This window comes from Trichosurus vulpecula, chromosome 6, assembly GCF_011100635.1.
Source record: "Trichosurus vulpecula isolate mTriVul1 chromosome 6, mTriVul1.pri, whole genome shotgun sequence".
NCBI classification, from domain to species: Eukaryota; Metazoa; Chordata; class Mammalia; order Diprotodontia; family Phalangeridae; genus Trichosurus; species Trichosurus vulpecula.
The window spans coordinates 278,046,544-278,068,500 of record NC_050578.1 but is presented as its reverse complement, the minus strand read 5'-3'; the positions used below and the strand labels follow the sequence as shown (position 1 = coordinate 278,068,500).

Below are 21,957 nucleotides of genomic sequence, written 5' to 3'. Positions count from 1 at the left end.
TCTTCTAGGTGCTTTGACCATAACTGAGAGAGGACGTCTTTTATCCCCCAAACCAAAAGCTGATGCTCTCAGCTCCAGGACTAGGTGACTTGTTTTTCACCCTGAGACGCTTTGAACCGAATGCACTCTAACCCCCAAAGTACTCTTGATTCCCTGCCTGGACTCTGGGCGTCCTGCTACTGGCTCAGGAGGCTTTGAGACCTGAAATGACAGTGCCTGGTTAGGAAAAGCCTGTTTGTCTTCAGAATTCTAACATGTTCTCAAACACTCACCGGAGAACAATCTAGATTTGTTCTAGCTCTAGAAACTTTCAGAATAAAAAAAATTCAGGAGGCGAATAGGACTATCCACCAGGAGCTGTCCAGGGTGGTTTCTCATTCACTTTAGCGAGCTTCAACAGACAGCATTTATTAAGACTACTGTATGCAAGGCATCTGGGACATGGGGAGGAAATAAGACGAAGCACCTACCTTCAGAGGGCTTATGATCTATGAAAATAGATAATAATAATGCACATACATGAAATTCTGTCTGCTGCCTCTGTGCCTTGGCATGGGCTTCCACTAAACTGGAATTTCTGCTCCAAAGGTCAGCTCAGGCCTCACCTCCTAGAGGTGGCCTTTCTCTACTCCTCTCTCTCCCAAATTTACTTTGCATTTACTTTTTCAATGTTTTCAAATGTAAGCTTCCTTTTTGTCCATTTCCCCAGTGCCCGGCACAGAGTAGGTGATTAATTACTGAACTGAATGGCTCAGCCCATCTGTTAACTCAAGAATCAACGTGCCGTCCCCTTAAGAGGACAGGAGGCCAGTACCCCTCCCAGTCACCCAGCCCGGGGGCTTCTTGGTGAGATTGTATTGAAGGGGTCCAAGGCACATACAGGTACAGTTCCTGTGGTTCGGATCCAGTGTGTAATGGGTGGCGCATCCACATCTGTAACCACTGGGGATGGCCAGGCACAGCTGTCCGCAATGTCCGTTGTTCTGTACGCAGTCATTCAGACCATCCTGGCGGGAAGAGTGGAAGACCAGGATGTCCATCACGAAGTCCAGATGGCCCTGAATCAGGGTCCGGTTTTTGCCGTTGACCTTATCGGCTCTCTCAATACTGTGCAGATTCCAGTCGGTCCAATAAATGTAGTCGCTGTACTGCGTCAGCCCAAAGGGGTGCGGGAGGTCATCGGCAATGATGACCCTTTCTTGACCTGAAGGTTTAAATGTACGTTATGTTAGCATTTGGACCAGAAGGAAGGAAATACACACAGAAACAGGCATCAGAGGTGGTCAAGAAAGAAACGGGCCGTGTCTGGAGGCTCTGGTCCGCCCTCGTTGGAGGGCAGAGAGCACGGTAGCTGTAAATCCTGGCCTGCAGTGAGTGCTACAGCATTATTATTATTGTTGGTGCTGTTATAACTACTAATATTAAACACTGGACCTGGGATCAGAAAGACCTGATTACATGCAGTCTCAGACACTGTGTGCCCCTGGCAAAAATGTGACCGCTGAGCCTGGCTCCATCGCTAGGTGGCCATGGGCAGGGCAGCCCCTGCTCTGGGCCTCCCCTTCCTCACCTGTGAAGGTGTGGTAGAAAGAACACTGGAGCTGGCAGGAGACCTGGGCAGGGACACATCGCCACCTGCAATGGCCAGCTGCTTCTCCTCTGCTCCTTATCGGCTGGAGACCTAGGCAACGTCCTTAACCTCCCTAGGACTCAGTTCCCTCGTCTGCAAAATGAGAGCCTTGAGCCAGACCCCAGGATTATGTCATCTAAGAATTCAAGCTCCCATGGACCTTAGGAGCTACGCAGTCCAGCCCTTAGGTTTTCGAGATGTGAAAGCCCCAGGAAAGTAGAGGTGACCTGTCCAGGTGACCTCGGAGCTCTCTCCTACCTCTAAATCTTAACATCCTACCATGAAGGCAGATCTCAGGTCAGATCTCTGGGGTCACTCTCCACAGGTTCAAATCTCTGAGGTCACTTTTCACAGGGTCAGATCTCTGAGGTCACTCTCCAGAGGATCAGATCACTGATCTCCACAGGGTCAGATCTCTGGGCACACTCCCCACAGGGTCAGATCATTGATCTCCACAGGGTCAGATCTCTGAGGTCACTCAGTGAAGGGCTGGTCTGCTCTTCACTGTCCCCAAAGCTTGAATTAGGGTTGGTCCTCATTCTCAAAGATCTTTGAGGTTTCATCATCTGACAATGGCATCCACATTGGAATCAGATTTGGATCCAGCCCGGCTCCCCAGTAAAGGAGTCAAGAAATGCCATGGAGTGTGACTTATCAAGGCATTGGTTTCCTTTCTGTATCCATCCTATCTTCCTTGTGAGCCCATCTCCCGTGGCACCTTTAATATGAGGCCTCTCCTAATCCCCACAGTGCCCCCCTAATTCCTAGCACCCCCCCTCTTGAAATGAAGATTGTAGGAACACGCCCCTTAGAGCTGGCAGGGATGGGAAAGGTCATCTCATCCAACCCACAGAGAACACACAGCTGAGAGAGGGAAAGAGATTTTCTCAAGATGAGAGAGGTTTTGAACCCAGATCCCCTGACTGAAGTCAAAGGCTCTTCCTACTGCACCACACTGCCCTGGAGTTTCCTTCGCCTCTATTTGCTCATCAGTGTACACTTTGCCTTTCCCCAGTAGAAGCTCTTTGAGGACAGAGATGACACAGTGCCTGGCATATGGAAGGTGTCCAATTAATGCTAATCGAATTGAACTGACCCAAGACATAGGAAGGACTTGCACTGTTATTTATGTCTGTTTCACTTTGGGAAACCTAGAACATGAGTGGGTCCAGGACCCTGTTGTCCAAGTTCATGCCCTCTGCCCTTCCATGCTGGTTGTAGACACCATGGATCACACCCTCTGTTGTCAAGGAGTTAGTACTTATGGTTTAACTACATATGTACCCAGCATGTTTGAAGACTCTATCATGTTGGTGTCCAGATCAGTCCAGTAGAGCCTCTGGTCCGCATAGTCAATGGTCAGGTCATTGGCCCGACCCACTTTGTCCACCAGAGTGATGCTGTTGGTTCCATCCATGTAGGCCCGGACGATCCTAGGCTTACCGCCCCACTCTGTCCAGTAGAGGTACCTACAAAGGAACCAGAAGGAACGTCGGTGACCTCAAAAGGGTATGAATGGTAAAAGAGGAAGAGGAAGAGAGGGAAGGGAGGAGAAAGGAGAAAGACAGACAGAGAAATACAGAGAGAGAGAGATACAGAGAGAGAGAAATATATATAGAGAGAGAAATACAGAGAGAGAGAGAGAGAGAGAAATACAGAGAGAGAGAGAGAGAGAGAAATACAGAGAGAGAGAGAGAAATACAGAGAGAGAGAGAGAGAGAGAGAGAGAGAGAGAGAAATACAGAGAGAGAGAGAGAGAGAGAGAGAGAGAAATACAGAGAGAGAGAGAGAGAGAGAGAGAGAGAGGGAGGGAGGGAGGGAAAGAACACAATTCCAGGGCTACAGGGCACCTTCAGCATTTTGAAAAGTTGCCTTTAATGCTGTAGGTCAGAGACTGTTTTTTGAAGCCTGTCCTTGAATACACTTGTTGAAGAACACTCCTCAGCCTCTCCCTGGATCTCACTCCTTTTTTGTTCCTTCCATGGGCCTGTAACAAGGGCCCCCCAGCACACAGAGCACTGGTCCTGGAATCAGGAAGACCCAAGTTCAAATTCAGCAGGAAGCTCAGCTTGGAGGCAGTGCTGGGGCCACTGATATTAAGTTTATTATATCCTTAAAAAAAAGCCATTCAGACAGATTCCTGGCTTTGTGTCCAATATTCCTGTTCTGTTCTTTTATCAGGACATGTTTGGGTTTGTTGCCATTTGCCAAGTTCTTATTATTAAAATGAAAAAGATTTTTTAAAGATTTACAAGTCACTCTATAAATACTATTTCATTTGATCCTCAACACCACTCTATGAGGTATAATTATCCCCATTTTACAGTGGAAGAAGCTGAATCTGAGAGCAGTAACTGGCTCGTCCAGCATCTACACAGCAGGAAGTGACAGGGATGGGACTTGAACATGGCTCCTCCTGAGCCCAAACCTTTCCCTTCACCAGCCACCCACTAGGCACTAAGGACCTAGTGTGTCAGGCTCTGTGCTAAGCACTGCAGATCCAGATCCCAAACAGGGCAGTCCCTGCCCTCCAGGACCATACCTTCTATTGGGGGAAATGCCACGTCCACAAGTCAGTTCGAGAGTGCATTCCTCTATAAGGCATCGAGAGCTCTCCCATCTGCAGCCTCCATGCATTGGTTCATCCCCTGCCCATCGCCCACCCCGCCGGTCAGTCCACATCCATCATTCCCCTCACACTTGGCTCCAAATTCACCTCCCCCAGAAGACCATGCTTGATTAACCGCATCTCAGTGGATGGCTACTGCCCTCAACACATGAACAGCAAATGTCAGCCCACCTCTCACCCCAGATACCACCCATGCGACCAGATAATCTTCAAGCCTCTGCCCCCCATGGCCTCGGTGGTGACCACCCAGCTGCGTCGCTCCAGGCACTCCTTACCCTTTGGTGGGATCCAGGGCCAAGGACCTAGGGTTGTCGAGATCCTTCCACACCAGAACCTGTCTGTACTGCCCGTCCAAGCGAGCCACCTCGATGCGGTTGGTGCCCGTGTCTGCCCAGTAGAGGTTCCTGCCCATCCAGTCCACGGCCATGCCCTCAGGGTAATCCAAGCCAAACTCGATCACGTGCTCCACGGAGCTCCCATTCATATAGGCCCGGCTGATGGTCTGCAAGGCCAGAGAGAAAAAACAGTGCCTTCCTGGATGAGCAAACCATGGAGTCACAAGAGAAAGAGAGAGGCCCACCCTGAAACATTTGCAAGGCATATTAGAAGGCACCCCAGAATCTGAGGCAACACCTTGGAAATGAGCCTCTTTTATGGCCAAAGTACAACAGGACAAGGTGATTTTTTGTCCTCTGAGAGATACTCAAGCTAGAGTCACCTCCTCTACGTCCCAGACCCCTCGGGCAGGTCTGGAGGAACCTTCCCAGAATCATGCTATGAAATGTGCAAAGCAGGATAACCAGGCCTGCCAAGGAAACCAATCCCATCAACTAAGACTGAGTTCACGGAGTCCACGTTAGAAGCCCCTGAACAGGCTCACGGACTCAGAACCCGAAGTGAGATCTTAGAGGCAGGCCAGCAACTCCCACATTTTAAAGATGAAGAAACTGAAGCCCAGGCACGGAAAGTGACTGTTCAAAGCAGGATTCAAACCCAGGTCTTTGTCAGTCCAAGCCCAGAATTCTATCCACTCTACCTCAGTGTTATCATGTTTCTTGATGCTTGACGCCATATGCATCCCTCAAATTTACCTTTTACAGTCCCTGCAAAGGTAGCAGGGGGAGCAGAAGGAGTGAAGACTGAAGAGGGAAAATGGTTTTTCTGCACCCTGAAGCAATTCTAAGAAGGGCTTATAGCAGGGTCTCTTAAGCTGGAGTTTGTGATCTTTTTAAAAAAAATTCTGATCATTTTATCTCAATCTAGTCAGCTTCCCTCATCACCTTCTGTATTTTATTTAAAGTATCTAAAAACATGATTCTGAGAAAGTGACTCTGGGCTTCCCCAGACCGCTGCCCATGGGGTCCAGGACACAAAAATAGGTGAAGAACATCTGATTTTAAGGCAGTTCACTGAAATGGGCCTCTTCAGGACTGAGGCTAGCTGAGTTTGCTGAAGCCACACGAGTGACCCCCATTTGGCCCCCAATCCTACACCTCACAGCTTCCCCAGTTCCCACGAGCCCTCCCTCCCTCAGCCTAGGCTGAGCCTTTCTGGCAGGAGTCTGCAGGCCGCCAGCGATACTGAAGTGGCAATACCTTCAGGCTGACATCCGTCCAGTAGATGTGGTTGTTGGAGACATCAAAGTCCAGGGCAGAGGCCTCCTTGACTCCAGTCAGGGGGATTGCCACGTCGTTGTTGTTGGTCTCCAAAGAGATCCTGTGGATGGCGGCTCGGCTCGTGAAGACCAGAAAGGCTTCAGGGATGATGCAGGTTTGCAGGTCATTCAGCAGCTCCAGCCCGATGGGGCAGCCACACTTGGTAGCATGGGGAGTGAAGAAGCAAAGGTGGCTGCAGCCCCCGTTCTTCTCGGCACATGGGTTGGTGCCTGAAAGCAAGCGTCCAGCCTCTAAGTCAAGGAAGCCAGCAAAGCAACACTGCCACGGGATGTATGGGGGCCACTGATGATGCCTTACGCATCCCTCGGATTTACCTTTTACAGTCCCTGCAAAGGTCACACAGTGACATTTGGGGGAAGTGGCAGTAGCAGGGGGGAGCAGACGAGGTAAAGATTTAAGAGGGAAAATGGTTTTTCTGCACCCTGAAGCAATTCTAAGAAGGGCTTATAGCAGTGTTTCTTAAGCTGGAGTCCTAGACGGGCAGTCAGGTTAGCATGGGCGGATGAGGAAAAGTGTTTCTGCCTGGGGGCTGGATACTGGGGCTCCAACTCCGGTCCCATTCAATGTTCCAAGGCCTCTCCCAGCTCAGGTGTCCTATGTTCTAAGGCCCCTCCAAGCCCAGATGTTCTAAGTTCCAAGGCCTCTCCCAGCTCAGATGTTCTATGTTCCAAGGCTTCTCCAAATTCAGGTGTTCTATGTTTTATGTGCAAAGGACCCTCCCAGCTCTGATATTCTGTAATTCTGCCCCTGCTAAGTTGCTTTCTCAGGTTCCCAAACACAAGCACGGGAGGTCTAGATGATATTTTCTACTGTTGACCAAAGACTCAATTATTTTGATAAAACAGACAGTGGTTAGCTGGCTTCCTTCAGGCCAGCTGGCCATCTCTCCCATGTCTGAACCAACCCTATTTCAGATCAAGTCCTGGAACTCAAACCCCTGGCTTCCTCCCATCCTTCATAATGGCCGGCCCCTGCAGGGAGCTCGGGGAAAACAAACCCTGGCCAGATCCCACAACCCTCAATTACGAGGGTGGATGAGTCTTGGCTCTATCCTTGCTAAAGTGAGTGAATGAATGGCATGGGTGGACATCACTTTATATGAGGACTGTCACTTCAAAAGACAGGGCATCATTTTCAGAGTGGTTTGAATTTTGTTCATTTTACCCAGTGGGGTGGATAGAGAACTGGCTTTGAAGCCAGGAAATCCTGGGTTCAGGTCCTGCCTCTGACTCATCCCAACCTTGTAACTGTGGCCAAGTCCCTGAGCCCCCCAGTTCTCCAGGCACCTCCTGCATCTAGTGCATGGAATTTCCTTGCCCCAGAGTCCCCTGAGCCGATACAATCCAAGGTATGGTCCCTACACACCATTTTACTTGGATACGTGTTCCTTGAGAGTAAACAGAGTGTTTTCCCCTTTCTTTAGAGCCCTACCTGTTAGTACCATGCCTGGCACACAGTGAGTACTTAATAAATGTTTGTTGTTACCCACAGGACAGGAGTCTCCTGGGATAAGGAGTGGGGATCCCTTCAGGAAAAGTGAGGAATGCTTGTCTCCTGGATTATTTTTCTGTCTAAAGCTAAATTTTTAAACATTGTGTTTGTACATAAAACCAAAAGGGAAAAAGGTGCATAAAGATAACTCCATTTTCCCATGGTGCTCCAAGATAAAATAAGAGACATCTTCCTGTCAAACATGAATAAATCCAGGGACTGAGTTTGAAGTTTTTGAGGATGAAGGACCTATTGCCTCTCCTCCCCTACCCTCTTTCCAAGGGCTCAAAGGGAAAGATGGGGCCCCTGAACGGAGAAGAGATGAGGCTCCTCTCCACCCCACTCTTAAGTGGGGCTGCCCAGCTGTGCTTCCCACCAAGAGTGTACCCACTGAACCAGCCCAAGCGATGACCCCACCCTCCTCCCCGCTGCCTGCCGCCTCTGCTCCTCACCGATGACCTTGGCCACGTTCACGGCTTTCAGGCCCATCAAGTCGGGCAGCTGGTCGATGATGATGTCTCGGTTTGCCTTGACCTTGTGGACTCGTTCGATGCTGCGTCTTTGCCAATCTGTCCAATAAATGTAGTCCCCCAACAAGGTGAAGCCAAATATATGGGGGAGCTTATCTTCCAGGAGGGTTCTTCTCTTTGTGCCATCAATATTGATCACCTAGAAAAGAAGACGACCAAGAAAGAGCCATTTCAAGATGGCAGGTGTGACGGGAGTCTCATTGTGCGGATGCCTTCCATCGACACCAAACCAACTTAATTCAATAAGCACATATGAAATGGTGACTATGTCCTTGGCCCGGGTCCGACTCAGAGGCACAAAGACAAAAACTAAACAGTCCCTGCCCTCAAGGAACTTACTTTCTAACGGGGCGGGGAGGGGGGAGACACAGGCCCACAGATAAGTATAATGTAGGTGCAAAGAGATGGAGAGCTCATTAGCAACGGGGAGAGAGGAATCAGAAAAGGCCTCGTGGGGGAGGTAGCAGCTAAGCAGTGGTCTGAAGGGAATCAGGCAATCTAGGACATGGAGGTAAAGAAGGCATCCTTTCTAGGCACGAGAGGCTGCCTGTACAAAGGGAGGGAATTTCATTTCTAGGGAATTGCCAGCTGGCCATTTGGATGGAAATGGAGAGCGTGTGAAGAGAACAATCTGAAACAAGACCACAGCAAGAGATGGGAGCCGTGTTATGGAGAGCCTTAAATGCTGGGCCAGAGATTTCTCATTTTAGCCTAGAAGCAAGAGGGAGGGAGCCTCTGAGTACATGGTGAGACTTGGGCTTTAGGAAAAGCATGTTGGCAGCTGTGGGAATTTCTGGCATGCTTGAAAGAAGAGATGTTCCCCTGGACTCTGCCATCTTGTCTGACCCACATTGATTCAGTCACTCACTTATTTATTCATCTAATCATTTGCTTAGAACATGTGAGAGGCGGCATCATAGTGGACAGGGCACTAGCTCTGGAGCTGGAGGAGCTGGATTCGAATGCTGCTTCTATCCCTTACTAGCCATGGGACCTGGTCAAGCCACTGAACTAGTGAACTCAGCTTCCACATCTGCATAATAAGAGGGTTGTGCTACAGGGCCTTCAAGGCGATGATTAGAGATTCCACACTTGTGTATCCATGGCTGCTCTAGGTTGGGGGCAGGGCGGAGCTGACCATAAGGGATCTTTTCCTGGATGCCCACTACTCTCTGGCCGTCAGCCGAAATGCCACTAGCAGACGCACACTGGTGCCTGGGTCTCTGGAGACTTAGCGGCTAAATCTTTTTGGTGAAGAGTCAAGTAGAGATAAAAAACCATCCGCGGAGGATAAAAATACAGTCAAACATCAAAACGTAGTTTAATGAACTGGTTGATGCAGAATGAGAGATAAGGTGTGAGTTTGTTTGGAGATGAGCGCCAATGTTCTCAGCGAGGACACTTGAGCTCCCTGGCTCTTTGAACAAATGAGATGAAAGGCATGAGACGCCGCCAATCTCAAACAGCTGGATCGTATTTCAGGCTCATTTGAAAAGAAACAAATAATCCATGGGGAGTATGAGACTTTGGACACGAAAATAACAAAAATAAGGAAGGCGCCTCTGTCCTCGGCAACCGTTAGGACGTTCGGTCTCTGGGTCCTCTGGGGAAATTGCACCAGCTTGAGGAGGGCAGCAACCAGCTGGCCTGGACCTTCTGGGTGAGTCCTTGGCTGGGTGGTCATGAAGGTCATGTTCTTGTGAGCAGGGAGCAACAGAATGAGTGCAAGGAGGCGGCGTTCGAGGCCTGGGTCTGACGCTTCCTAGCTACGTAACCATGGGCAAATCACACAATATCAGTGAGCCTCAGTTTCCTTATGTCTACCTCCTAGGCCTGTCAGGGGAAGTAAGGGCAAACCGTGGAAACCCTAAAACCTTGTGATATGAAGGGCAGCTAGAATTATCACTATCATGTAAGCATAAGATCATTGCCCCGGCAGATAAACGATCACAGGATGGGAACGGGCAAAAGAAGAAATGCAACCTATAAACAACCATACAGAAAATGGCTCCGAGTCATTAATATCAAGAGAATTACAATTTAGAACAATTCTTGGGTTTTCACAGCACATTGATCAGACTGACAGCGATACAGAAAAAACACAGCAAATGGTGAAGGAGCTATGGAAAGGCGGCACAGCCATCCACAGCTGGGGCAATGGACTGGTCCAACTGTACTAAAAAAACAATTTGGAACTAAATGAAAAAAGTCACTAACACGTATATATCCTTTGACCCAGCCATGGAACTACTGGGCATATGCCCTTAGAAGAGGCTAACAAAAGAGATCCCCATACATGCCAAAATATTGATAACAGAACTTTTCATAATTTTGAAGAACTGGGAGCAAGATGGTGCCTACCGACCGAACTGAATGTTCAGAATGAACAAATTGTGGTACGTGAATATAATGGAATATTGTTTCACCACCAGAAATTATGTACAAGAAGGATTCAGAGAAACTTGGGAAGCCTTTTTGAGCCGATTCAGAGTAAAGTAAGCAGAGCTAAGAGAGTACCTTACATAACGGCTGAGACAACATCAAAAGAACCATGATGATTGATGGCAGAACTCAAATCAAAGCAGGGCCCAACCAGGCCTTTGGGGAACCGATGGTGACAATAGCTCTCTCCTCTCAGTAAAGTGGATGAATACAGGGGCAGCATGGCACCCACGCTGTTAGACACAGCCGACATATTGGTTAATTTTGCGTCACTATGCCTTATTACAAGGGAGGGTTCCATGGCGGGAGAGGGGGAAGGATCATCAGGAAACAAGAGTGATGTAAAAAAAAAAAAGCATTGGTAAAATATGTACGTGCACGCACGCACACACACACACACCCCATGGCAAAACAGAGAAATGCCCTTAGAACCAGAAAGACCTGGGTTCAAGTAATGCCTTTGGCACATATGGCTATGTGACCCTGGGTACTTAACCTCTCAGCAACCCAGGCAATTCTCAAAGAAGAATATCATGCTAAGCAAGGCTGGGAGAGGTGGGTCTTTCACATCAGTGAAATCACAGGTTTGATCTCATAACAATAAAAAATCATAGATATATAGATTTATATCTAAATATAAAATGAAAAGTTACTGGCCACTGGGGAAATCCAAAAAGGCTTCATGGAGAAGGTGGCATGTTGCAGGAGCATAGACTTGGAGCTGGAAAGAATGTTAGAAGCCATCAAGATCTCCTCGTCTCTATACACATACATTTTGCAGATGAGGAAACAGGCCCAGTGAAGTGACATGACTTGCCTGGGGTCACACATCTCTTTTTTTAAATTATATTTTTATTTATTTCATTAAATATTTCCCATTTACATTTAAAAATTTTGATATTCATTTTTTAAAATTTGGTTTCTAAATTTTCTCCCCCCTCTCCTGACCCTCCTCACCCACTGAGAAGACAAGCAATATGACATCAATTATCCCTGTGAAGTCATGCAAAATGTATTTCCATAAAGCCATGTTGTAAAAACACACATGCACACACGTGCATGCACACACGCACACGCAATGCACAAACGTGCACGCACGCGCACACACATACACACACACACACACACAAAAGAAGAATAAGGAAAGTGAACAAAATCTGCTTCCTTCTGTACCCAGAGTCTATGAGTTCTCGCTCTGGAGGTGGAGAGTAGCCTCCAAGAGTCGTCCGTCTCTTAAGTGTCTGAGGCAGGATTTCAAACCACATCCTCCTGACTCCAGATCAATTGCGTTGTCTCAGGTGAGCTGGGTCTTTAGGGATAAGCAGGATTTCGCCGGATCATTTCAGGTATACAGCAGCTAACGTGATTCCAGTCTTCTGTTTGGCTGCATTTCCAAACCCTTCGGCTTTCAAGAAGGCCACAGTGACACCCCTCTCCCTGGCTCCGCTGGCATCTCCCTACACCTAGGGCCATCTAAGTTGTGCTTAATGAAGCCCAGTTGGGTTCACAGGAGCTGAACTGGATGCAGCAGGGGCTTTGAACTCTGGAAGCTATGATAATGAGCCATGGAGGCCGAGAGCCACCAGAGCCCTCCCACGTGCCAGCTCTCCCTCTGCACATCAGCATCAGACAAAAAAAAAAATGGGAACCATCAAGCCATTTGATCAGAGATGTTACCATAGGGCATGGGGCTGGAAGGGGCTTTAGAAATCATTTCATCCAAGCCCCTCATTTAACAGAGGAAGAAATTGGCACCCAGAGAAGGGAAAAGGTTTTCCCGAGGAAGTTCATAGCAAAGCTGTGATTTGAACCTTCCAGAGTTAGAAAGCTGTAATAGCAAACCAGACCAAAAATGCCCCCCAAGGATTCATTGTCTTTGGGACTAAAGACACTCTCCTCCTTCTAAATGCCAACCATATAGGAGTCCGAATTGTTATAATGAGAATACATAACAAAACTCCCCAAATGACACCAAGGCCCTTCTACCTCCTGCATCAATTTGAAAACAACCCTTCCTGATCTCTGGCCACAGCAATCACTGGAACTGATTAACAACATGTTGGCTGGAAGGCTTGGAAAGAATCAGGAATTCAAAGGACAACTCTGGGCTGGTCCATTTCAGTCCAGAGAAAACAATGAGTCTCCAACAGCCGTTCTGTGAAACATCTCAGCGCACCTCAACAACATCCAACACATCTGGCAAAAATAAAGATTTCTGAAAGAAGACTTCCCCATAGCTTACTTGTGTTGCGGGACATCTGACTGGAATATATAGGACTTCAGTCACTCAGGTCTGGCCTGAACATTTTCTTGGGGATTCTGAGTTTTCTGGCCAACTGAGTCGGCAGGTCCACCCCTGAGGGCCTGACCTTTGAAGGAGCCCTCTTCCAAAGGAACCTTGTTCCTTGAATCATACATCCCAAGAAAGCTCTAAATGGATAAGCGCCCTCAACTTTAGAAGTCACTAAATCATTTAAAAAAAAAAGACCTTAGGAGAATACAAGAAGGTATCTTTCAGATCCGACACTGGGAGAAAATTCACAATCAAAACAAAAACAAGGAGATGAGAAAAGAACAATTTTTTGAAATGTAAAATTTAAAAGCTCCTGCATAAACAAAATCAATGCATATCTTTAATAAAGGTTTGCTAGGCAAGAAGTTTAGGGAACTGAAACAAATACATAAGAGCAGGGGTAGGGAAACTGTGGCCTTCTACGTCCTTGGGTGTGGCCTTTTGACTGAGTTCAAATTTTACAGAACAAATCCTTTCATGAATGGGATTTGTTCTTGAAGTGTGGATTCAGTCAAAGGGCCGCACTTGAGGACCTAGACAGCCATGTGTGGCCTTGAGACCACAGGTTCCTCACCCAGCAAAAGGGCAAATGAAGCTTATCCAATTATTCAGGGTAACATTTTCAATTTTTTTAATTGCTTGAAAGGTTAGTAGCTTGAAATAGAAATATTAGAGAATGGGAAATTCCTGGTGTCTGTTTTCAAGCTGACTTGAGCGTAAGAACAATTAACAGCAAATACCTAACCAATGACCCCATCAATAACACTGAAAAAGCCCGAGTCTTAGGAATCCCTCCTTTCACCCTACCATCTGAGACTTGCCTCAAGTCCACCTTTATTTCAAATGTTAGCCCACTCTTGCTCAGCCTTGACCTGCTCCACCCTTCGTTCTTCTGCCAGGTGAGTGAGGGTCTTTTTCTCTCTGGATATCAATCTCCCCCTCTATAAAATGGTAGGGCCTGATGAGATGATCTCTAAGGCTCTCTATGACTCCTTTCTCTGTCCTTCACTATCTAGCCCCTATTCCCACCCCCTCCACACACCAACTGTCATCACTGTATGGAAGTTAAAAGCTTCTCTCACAAGGTACAGTGCTCTGTATACAGTATGTGCTCTATAAGTGTTTGCTGAAGTTGTTGCTTTTGAGTTCTATATCACAGCGTAAGGAAAAATGGATAAGCTCCAGCTGTGCTCTTTGCTCAAAGATTTCCCTGTGCCCACAGATGCCATAACCCTTCTCCACCAGGTGCAATTCTGTCCACATCCCTCCCCTCCAAGACTGTGTTCCTTTTATTTTGTATGCATCCTTTGTGTGTCTATTTATATACATATGTATCTATTTATATACATGTTGCCTGTGAGCTACTTGAGGGCAGGGACCATGTTTTTGCCTTTCTTTGTATCCCCAAATCTTAGCATAGTGCCTGGCAGATAGTCAGGGCTCCATAATCCTTAAAGACTGAATCAAGTACCTTTTCCTCCAGAAAGTCTTCTTTGATCCCTCCTTTCCAGCTGGTAACCACCTTTCCTTCCTCCATCTCCACAGGATACTTTGTACCTCTTACACCTTCACCAAATACCTGTGGTTATGTACGGCTCTGTGCTGGTTTTCCTTCCAGAATATAAGCTCCGTGAGGGCACATTTATGCTCAGTCTGGTGCTTGGAGAAGGGATTCATATTTTAAATATGGGTTTGACTAAAGGACCTGGAAGGACCCTTTCAGTCCAAAGGCTCATGATTCTCTTTTCCCTGGGGCCAAAGACGGGATTCCCCTAAGTGAACTGAGTTTAAAGGGGTGGGAAGCGCTCCCTCGCTCCAGTAAGAGAAGCCAGTATCTGTGCGCCTTCTCAGATTCCGACACAGGAAAAAAAAATCCACTCACTCAGCACCTGTTAGGTCTAGTACAATGAAAGCCAAGACAAAGACCCGTGTCGTGAATTGCAATATTCTTCTGGTGACGTCAGAGGACTAGCAGTCATGGGACACAACAGTTGCTGAAGGACTGAATTGGATGATCACCCAAGGGACAATGGAGAAGGCACAGTGTGGGCACAAGCAGCCACCACACATGAAAACAAGAAATTAGAAAGGAGAACACTGGAAGAAAGGAGCCTAAAAGATGGGACAGTCACACGGCAAAAGTGAGGGGCATCCTTCATGAGAATCTTCGAAATGTTAAGGGAAATCAAAGACAGCCCCAGCACACAGCAAACTCTCAGCGAAGAGCCAGTCAGGAGAAAAGGAGGAGAGCTCTCCAGGAGGGTTGGGAACTGAATCATTAAAGAGATATACACATCAATGAGACCATGAGTCCTCAAGCATAGTGGAATACAGTGGACATGGGGCAAGTGGGCTCCACATTATCAATGATTAAGTTCCTAGAAAATGACCCCAAAATGATATTTTTTATGGAGATTCAACTTTTTTTTACTGACTATATTTAATAATTGAATTGTGGTCCTTGCAGAAGAAAGGACTCTGAATCTTCAAATATAGTCATACAAAAAAAAACCCACCTTTAAAAGTCATGGTTTTGTCCTTTTGGGGGGGTTGGGGTAGAGAACCATCTCAACAACTTAGAAGCGCTGAACATTTAACTAAAAAAGAATGCAAGGAGGCTGCTACCAGGCCTATATTCTAAAGAAATCCAAGAACTGGAAACTAAGGCAGGGTCCATCTGTTGGGGAATGGCTGACCAAGTTATAGTGTATGACTATGATGGAATAGTATTGTGCTGTAAGAGGGGGTGAAATGGATTGTTTCAGAGAAACCTGGGAAGACTTGTGTGAACAGATGCAGAGATGAGTGAGAAGATCCAGGAAAACAGTTTATAACAACATTGTAAAAACAAACAATTTTGAAAGACTTAAAGAACTCTGATCAACGCAGTAACGAACCATCATGCCAAAGGGCTGATGACAGGAGACGCAGAAGAAGACAGCCATTTTTGGCCAATACGGGAATTTATTTCATTTAACTAGGCATATTTGTTACAAAGGCTTTCTTTTTCCCTTTTTTTTCCAGATGGAAGGGAAGGAAGTGAGAGGGAAAAATAAATGCTTAATAATTGAAAAAAAGACTAAAATTAAATTAAAAATGCAATGGGGATGAAGTGTCCCAGCTTCTAAGAAAGCCCTTGCACAAAATTCCATACCTAGACAAATTCATCTCTCTTTAGTTACCCAGATCCTATTTTCTCTCCAAATGGAAATTTTTCTTTCTGCAGATCTGTTAGGTTTGGGGTTTCGCCTTCCTCTGCTTGTAGGTGTCAGATCATGGGAACACCAATATATTTTTATCCTCCATAATCCGTTAATTCGTCTCAGGTCACTTACACACACTCACCACCACTGCTGAGGTTCCCCACTTGTGTTACATTATCTGAAAGGGGATCCCTGTGATGACAGGTTGTCCATCAATGGAGATCAGCTGCTGGAGATTGGACCCAGCCCACGAATGTTCTGGCCAACATTCCTGGCAGGGGGACAGGCCAGCAGGGGGGCAGAAGGGACCCACAGGGACTTCCAATGGGGAAAGTGCAAGAGCTTCCTTTCCCCTCCTTCATTCCAACATTCACTACTAGAAGAACTGGGGTCCTTTTCTAACTAGCAGCCATGGATTTCATCCAGCCGGACTAGTGTTCAAAGGAGGTGCCCATGTGGATGAAGAGGAAGACTCTAGCCCGAGCCTTTGAAGGATGAATATAAAGAACGGTCCTCATCTGTTCCATGGAATCTACCCATTTTCTCTTCTGAACTCACATGGTTTCCTATGAAACTGTCCATCAATGGCAGAGGTGGGCAGAAGGGAGGGAATGAGCATTTCTATAGCGCCTACTATGTGCCAGGCACTCTGCTAAGTGCTTTTTGTAAATATTTTCTCATTGGATCCTCACGACAATCTGGCCAGGCAGGTGCCATTGTTATCCTCATCCTAAATATAAGTGAAGTAACTTTCATCATGGACATTTCTCGAGTGTGTTTGGGTCATAAAGCACTTTCCTCACGAGGATCCAGAAGAAGGACTGGGATGCCATCTTACAGGGAAGGAACCTGAAGGGCCAGCCATAGGGATCAATCCACTGGCACCAATGGTCCCACAGTTAGTTATTAAGTGGAACTACCGGACACACATTGTGGATTTCTGCCCCACAAGTCCCCTGCTCTCCCTTCACATGGCTTCTCTAAATGAAGCAAGAGAACAGTCCTACCAAGGCTCTTCTGGGAACCCAAGACTCCATGGCCAGCACCTCCAATCTAGCAGTGAACATTTACCAATTAAGCCACTCCCATGATCCATCCCCACCCCCAACCTCCACGCAAGACCTTGCCTCTTGGCTGAGCTTCAGAGACTTGCCCAGTTAACTCTGCCCATCCAGAGATCATGCAGTAAAGTCAGAACCCTGGTCGATGAAGAGGCGGCCAAATATCACAGCCAATATTACATCTTTAAACTAAGTCAGCATGCAGCTTTCAGGGATGCTTACGTGTGGTTTGGTGGTCTCTCTTTCTGTTTTATTGAGTTTGACACAACCGCATTACACAGTTGGGCTGAAATCAGCCATTATAGGTATGGTTGTTCAGTCATTTCAGCCATGTCTGACTCTCCATGACCACTGGGGGTTTTCTTGGCAGAGGTACTGGAGCAGTTTGTCATTTCCTTCTCCAGCTCATTTGACAGATGAGGAAACTGAGGCAAACAGGGTAAAGTGACCTACCTGCCCAGGGTCACACAGCTAGTAAGGTGTCTGAGGCCAGATTTGAACTCTCGAAGAAGAGTCTTCCTGACTCCAGGCCAGTGCTCTGTGCACTGTGGCTCCACCTAGCAGCCTCTTTAGGTATACACTCTATGGTTTAATTCAAGGGGACTTCTCCATAGCCCTGGTTTTCCTCCAGTCTGTTACCCTTTGTCATCTCTGTTTCCTGTCTCTCATGGGGCAGCACTACATTGTAATCAGAAGACTCAGAGTCAAATTCCAGCTCTGCTTAACACTTCTATGACCTTGGGCAAATCTGTGGGCCTCAGTCTCCTCCTCTGTAATGTGAGCCATTTGGACTAGAAGACTTCTTAGGTCCATTCTATCGCTAAATCTATGATCCAAGGAAATGACATACAAATATGCTACGGCTACATGAATTCTAGTGATCAGCCAGTCAACCCTGTGTGCCAGGCCCTGTGCTAATAAGTTCAGGATTTCAGAGAAAGGCAAAAGCTCCTCCTTGCTCACAACTCTGTCCAGACAAAGTGCATTTGGAATACATTGGAGAGTCCAGAGGAAGGGCATGGGAATTGTGGGAGATAGGGAAAGGCCTCTTGTAAAAGGGGAGATTTTAGCTGGCACTGAAAGGAAGGCAGGAGGCCAAAATGAGAAGGGAGAGCAGCCCAGGCATGGAGGATGGACAGCCAGAGAAAATACCCAGAGCTGAGAGAAATAGGGCTTGTCTGTGAAACAAAGAGGTCAGTGTCCCTGGGGGAGCGAGGTGTAAGGAGCCTGGGAAGAGGGGCAGCTAGGTGGCACAGGGAGTAGAGCACCAGCCCTGGAGTTAGGAGGACCTGAGTTCAAATCTGACCTCATATACTTGACACGCTTACTAGCTGTTTGACCTTGGACAAGTCACTTAACCCCAATTGCCCTGCCCTCCCTCTCCAAAAAAAAAAGGATCTTGGAGAGGGAGGAGGGGGCAGGTGACCAAGAGTTTTGAATGCCAAGCAGAGAATTTTCTATTTGATCCTGAAGGCCATAGGGAACCCTGGAGTTTACTGAGTGAGGGGGTGGCAAGATCGGACCTGTGTTTTAGGAAAATCCCTTTGGTGGCTGAAAGGAAGGTGGTCTAGAGTGGGGAGAGCCTTGAGGCAGGCAGACCCAGCAGCCACTGCAATAGCCCAGGGGTGAGGGGACAAGGCCTACATCAGGATGGGTGTCAGAGGAGGGAAGGGGGCATATTGGAGAGATACTGCAGAGATGGTGTCACCAGACCCTGGCACAGATTGGAGATGGGGGAGAGAGATGGAGAGGAATCCAAGACAGCTCCTCCGTTGTGAGCCAGAGGAGTGATAATAAGGGTGATGGTGGACATGATGAGTTTGAGATGTCTGCTGGCCATCGGGTCTGAGAGGCCTGAGAGGCAGGTGCAGGCATTAGGGTGGAGGTGGGGGCGGGGCCAGGGCTGATCATCAGCATTGAGGCGATCTGATGAGATCGCCAAGGGAGACTTAAATAGAGAAGAGCTAGCCCTGGATCTCAGGTCAAGATGCAAACAAGGAGCAGCAACAGGGCAGGTGGCCTCTGAGCCTGCCAGATCCCAGCTTGGCTCTTGCCCCTGACCCAGGCTGCTTGTGTGACCTACCCAAGTCACTGAACTGCTCCACACTCTGACCAAGCCTAGCAAACCTGCCCGCACTGACTTAAAAGGCAATTGGAAAATGCTTAACAAATATCAAAATAAAAGACAACGTAATGTTAATTATCTATTGTTAAGCTACAATTAAGGACAATGTTAAAATACAACAGATAATAACAGACATAAAAGTATCCTATAATAGAGGATGTGAATTTGTGGCTTTCTAAGTCAACACATGATTCAAGGCTGACTGTCTCCCTCCTGAATACCTGCCTCCCAGCAGGACTGGCACACGCAGACATCCATCCTGCGATGGAACCTGGCATGGTGGCTGGCTTCTACTCTTAGCCAGACCTAAGATGCTTGCAATCCTGAATGCAGCCTCTAAATCTCATCCCTGTACACGAAAGTGCCCATCTGAGGCGCCTGCTTCATGAGCCCGATATTTGTGGACCTTTGTTCTGCTCCCAACATATCAAAGGGATTAAGGATCCAGCTGCCAGCCTGGGCAACAATAAATCTGGCCCACACAGCCTTCTTCAAAGAGAAAGCAAATGAGTTTACATCACATTAAGTCCCAAAGTGTCCCCTTGGAGCCCAGAGCTTAGCCAGGCACAGACAGCCCTAAGATAAATGGAATGGTTGTTTTGTGTTTGTTTTCCCCTCAAATTGAAATCCTGCGAAGTCAATAGATATGCCACCGTGAGGCAAAGCCAACTGTGTCTCCTAACCAGTCCTATCTAAATTGTGCCCTAAGACTCTGCCCCTCTAGGAGAGCCCCAGGACCTCCCAGGTCACCTGGTCCAATCTGTGTCTGGGCGTAAATCGTCTCTGCGATGATACCCTCCAGAGTTATCCAACTGCCCCTTAAAAGCATCCAGTATTTGAGTGTATGTGTATTGACAGGGGTCTCACCACTTCCCAACGTAACCCATTCCTCTCCTAGCCAGCTCTAAGTGGAGAAGGGCTTCCTGTTACCCAGCCCAATTCTGTTTCTCTGGAGATCCCCACCACTGCTGCTAGATGTAGGCCACAAACCAATCAAGGATTCACTGAGAAGAGAAGGTACCTCTGGGGACCACTGAGACCCTTCCTTCATTTTACAGGCCCAAAGAGGGGCTGCCCCCAAGGTCAGAGCGTTGCAGAGCTGACATTGGAACCCAGGTCCTCTGTGTCCTCTGGCTTCCAATCAGGGCTTTTTCTGTCTCCTCACCCTGTCCCAAAGGACGCAAGGTACCCTACTCACCCAGCTGGACTAGACATGGGCAGGCAGAAGCGAGCCCTGAGTCTGTTTGCCAATGCACAGCTAGAAAGCTGTCCCTAAAACTTGGCCCTGGTATGGAAGACCTTTCAAAAAATACTAAGGTCCTCCCATCCATAGCCCAGTAAGTTGGAAGTCACAGGAACTGGAATCTGAGAACCTGGGTCTCAGTCTTTGCCACTTCCAACCTGTGGGACCCAAGGAGAGTTCACCTCCTTCTCTTGGCCTCAGCCTTGTCTATCTGTAAAATGGACAAGCTGACCAATATGTTCTCTAAGGCTGTCTCTTGTAGCCCCAAATTCTATGATTCCATAAGCTATGGCCTGCTTGAGGCCAGCTCAAAATCTATGATCATTTATGATCATAGCAAAATCTCCAGCAACTATAAGAAAATGAATAGCTTTGGGAAACATTCTGTTTCCAAGCTAACAATCTTGGTAATCTGTGGCTGGCTGATGTCCAGATAGAGGCAGATCCCCCATCAGAGTGCAGAGACATTGCAAGGGGCCAGCATTGCTAGGCTCTATCTTACCAACAGAACCTACCGGGAGGCCCAGAGGTAGTCCCCACCTGCTCCCCCACAGCACGGGCTTCAAAGCTTCATTTGTAAGGCAGTGGCCTGAACCCCACACATGTTTTCTCCTAACAATTATAAATCGGTGGTATCAAAGGAACAGGGGCCACTAAACCTCTAAACTGGGATCCCAAATGACTCAGAAAACTACCTATTTACATTCCCTATGTTCTATTTATTTTGTGAAATATTTCCCAATTACATTTGAATCTGGTTCATGTCAGCGGGTGCCTTGGGCACCTCTGTTATAGATGGTAGTGAGAGTCCCAGGCTATCCCAGAGAAGTCACAATGGAACTGAATGACAGTTAGTAATTGTGTTATTATCGCTGACTGCTACTGGTACTGTTTGCTTTTCAGAGAAACTAATGCTCCCCCCCACCCCACCTCAAATATACCACAATCGACATCTCCATAACAATTGCAGATTTGCAAGACATTTTCATGAAAGAAACTGGGAGAAATGGAAGCAAATATCATCCCCACTCTACAGATGAAGGAAACCAGACCAGGGTTGTGACTTGCCCAGCTATTGAGTGTCAGAGGTGGAATTAGAACTCAGACCCTCCTGACTGCCTCTCTCAGGTTCTATCCACTCGCTCCTCCCATCTAGGTCCTGGCAACACTAGGGGCCTCCAAGTTTCTAAGTTCAGAGGTAGAATTTCCCTTCACTGAATTTCTGACTTGGTTTACAAATTCTTTTAAGTCTCTTATTTAAGGAGTTGGGATAGGGGCTCCCAGGTGAGGAAAGTCCCCATACATTCTCCGCAATTTATAATCTTATAAAGTTGCCCATTAACATTAAGTGACTAGCGTAAGGCCACATGGTCAGCGTGTGTCCGAGGGGAATCTTGGACCCCAGGCTTCCTGGCTTTCATTGAGGTTCTTAGGGAAGTGAATTCATGGTGATAACCAAGCTTGATTGTTATCTGGTTCACAGACTTGGTCATTATCCCATCTAAGGGCAATCTCCTCCTGATCTGCCCATCGGAAGGGACTGGCCGGCCAGCATTGACCCTTCTCTGTGAGAAGGGACTGAGAGACCAATGGAAGGGAGGAAGTCCCTTTGGTTAGTGAGGGGAGAGTCCTGG

General features: G+C 47.4%; 1 protein-coding gene across 1 annotated transcript in view; it reads right to left on the bottom strand.

Moving 5' to 3' along the window:
• LRP5 (LDL receptor related protein 5) overlaps nucleotides 1-21,957 on the bottom strand; it is a 145,260-nt gene that overhangs the window by 21,712 nt on the left and 101,591 nt on the right. Inside the window, exons 8-12 of the mRNA XM_036763316.1 lie at nucleotides 7,879-8,095; nucleotides 5,855-6,144; nucleotides 4,535-4,761; nucleotides 2,915-3,099; nucleotides 881-1,204 (exon numbers count right to left, since the gene is read on the bottom strand). Of these exons, the coding sequence (XP_036619211.1) occupies nucleotides 881-1,204; nucleotides 2,915-3,099; nucleotides 4,535-4,761; nucleotides 5,855-6,144; nucleotides 7,879-8,095 (1,243 nt within the window). The remainder of the gene's footprint in view (nucleotides 1-880; nucleotides 1,205-2,914; nucleotides 3,100-4,534; nucleotides 4,762-5,854; nucleotides 6,145-7,878; nucleotides 8,096-21,957) is intronic.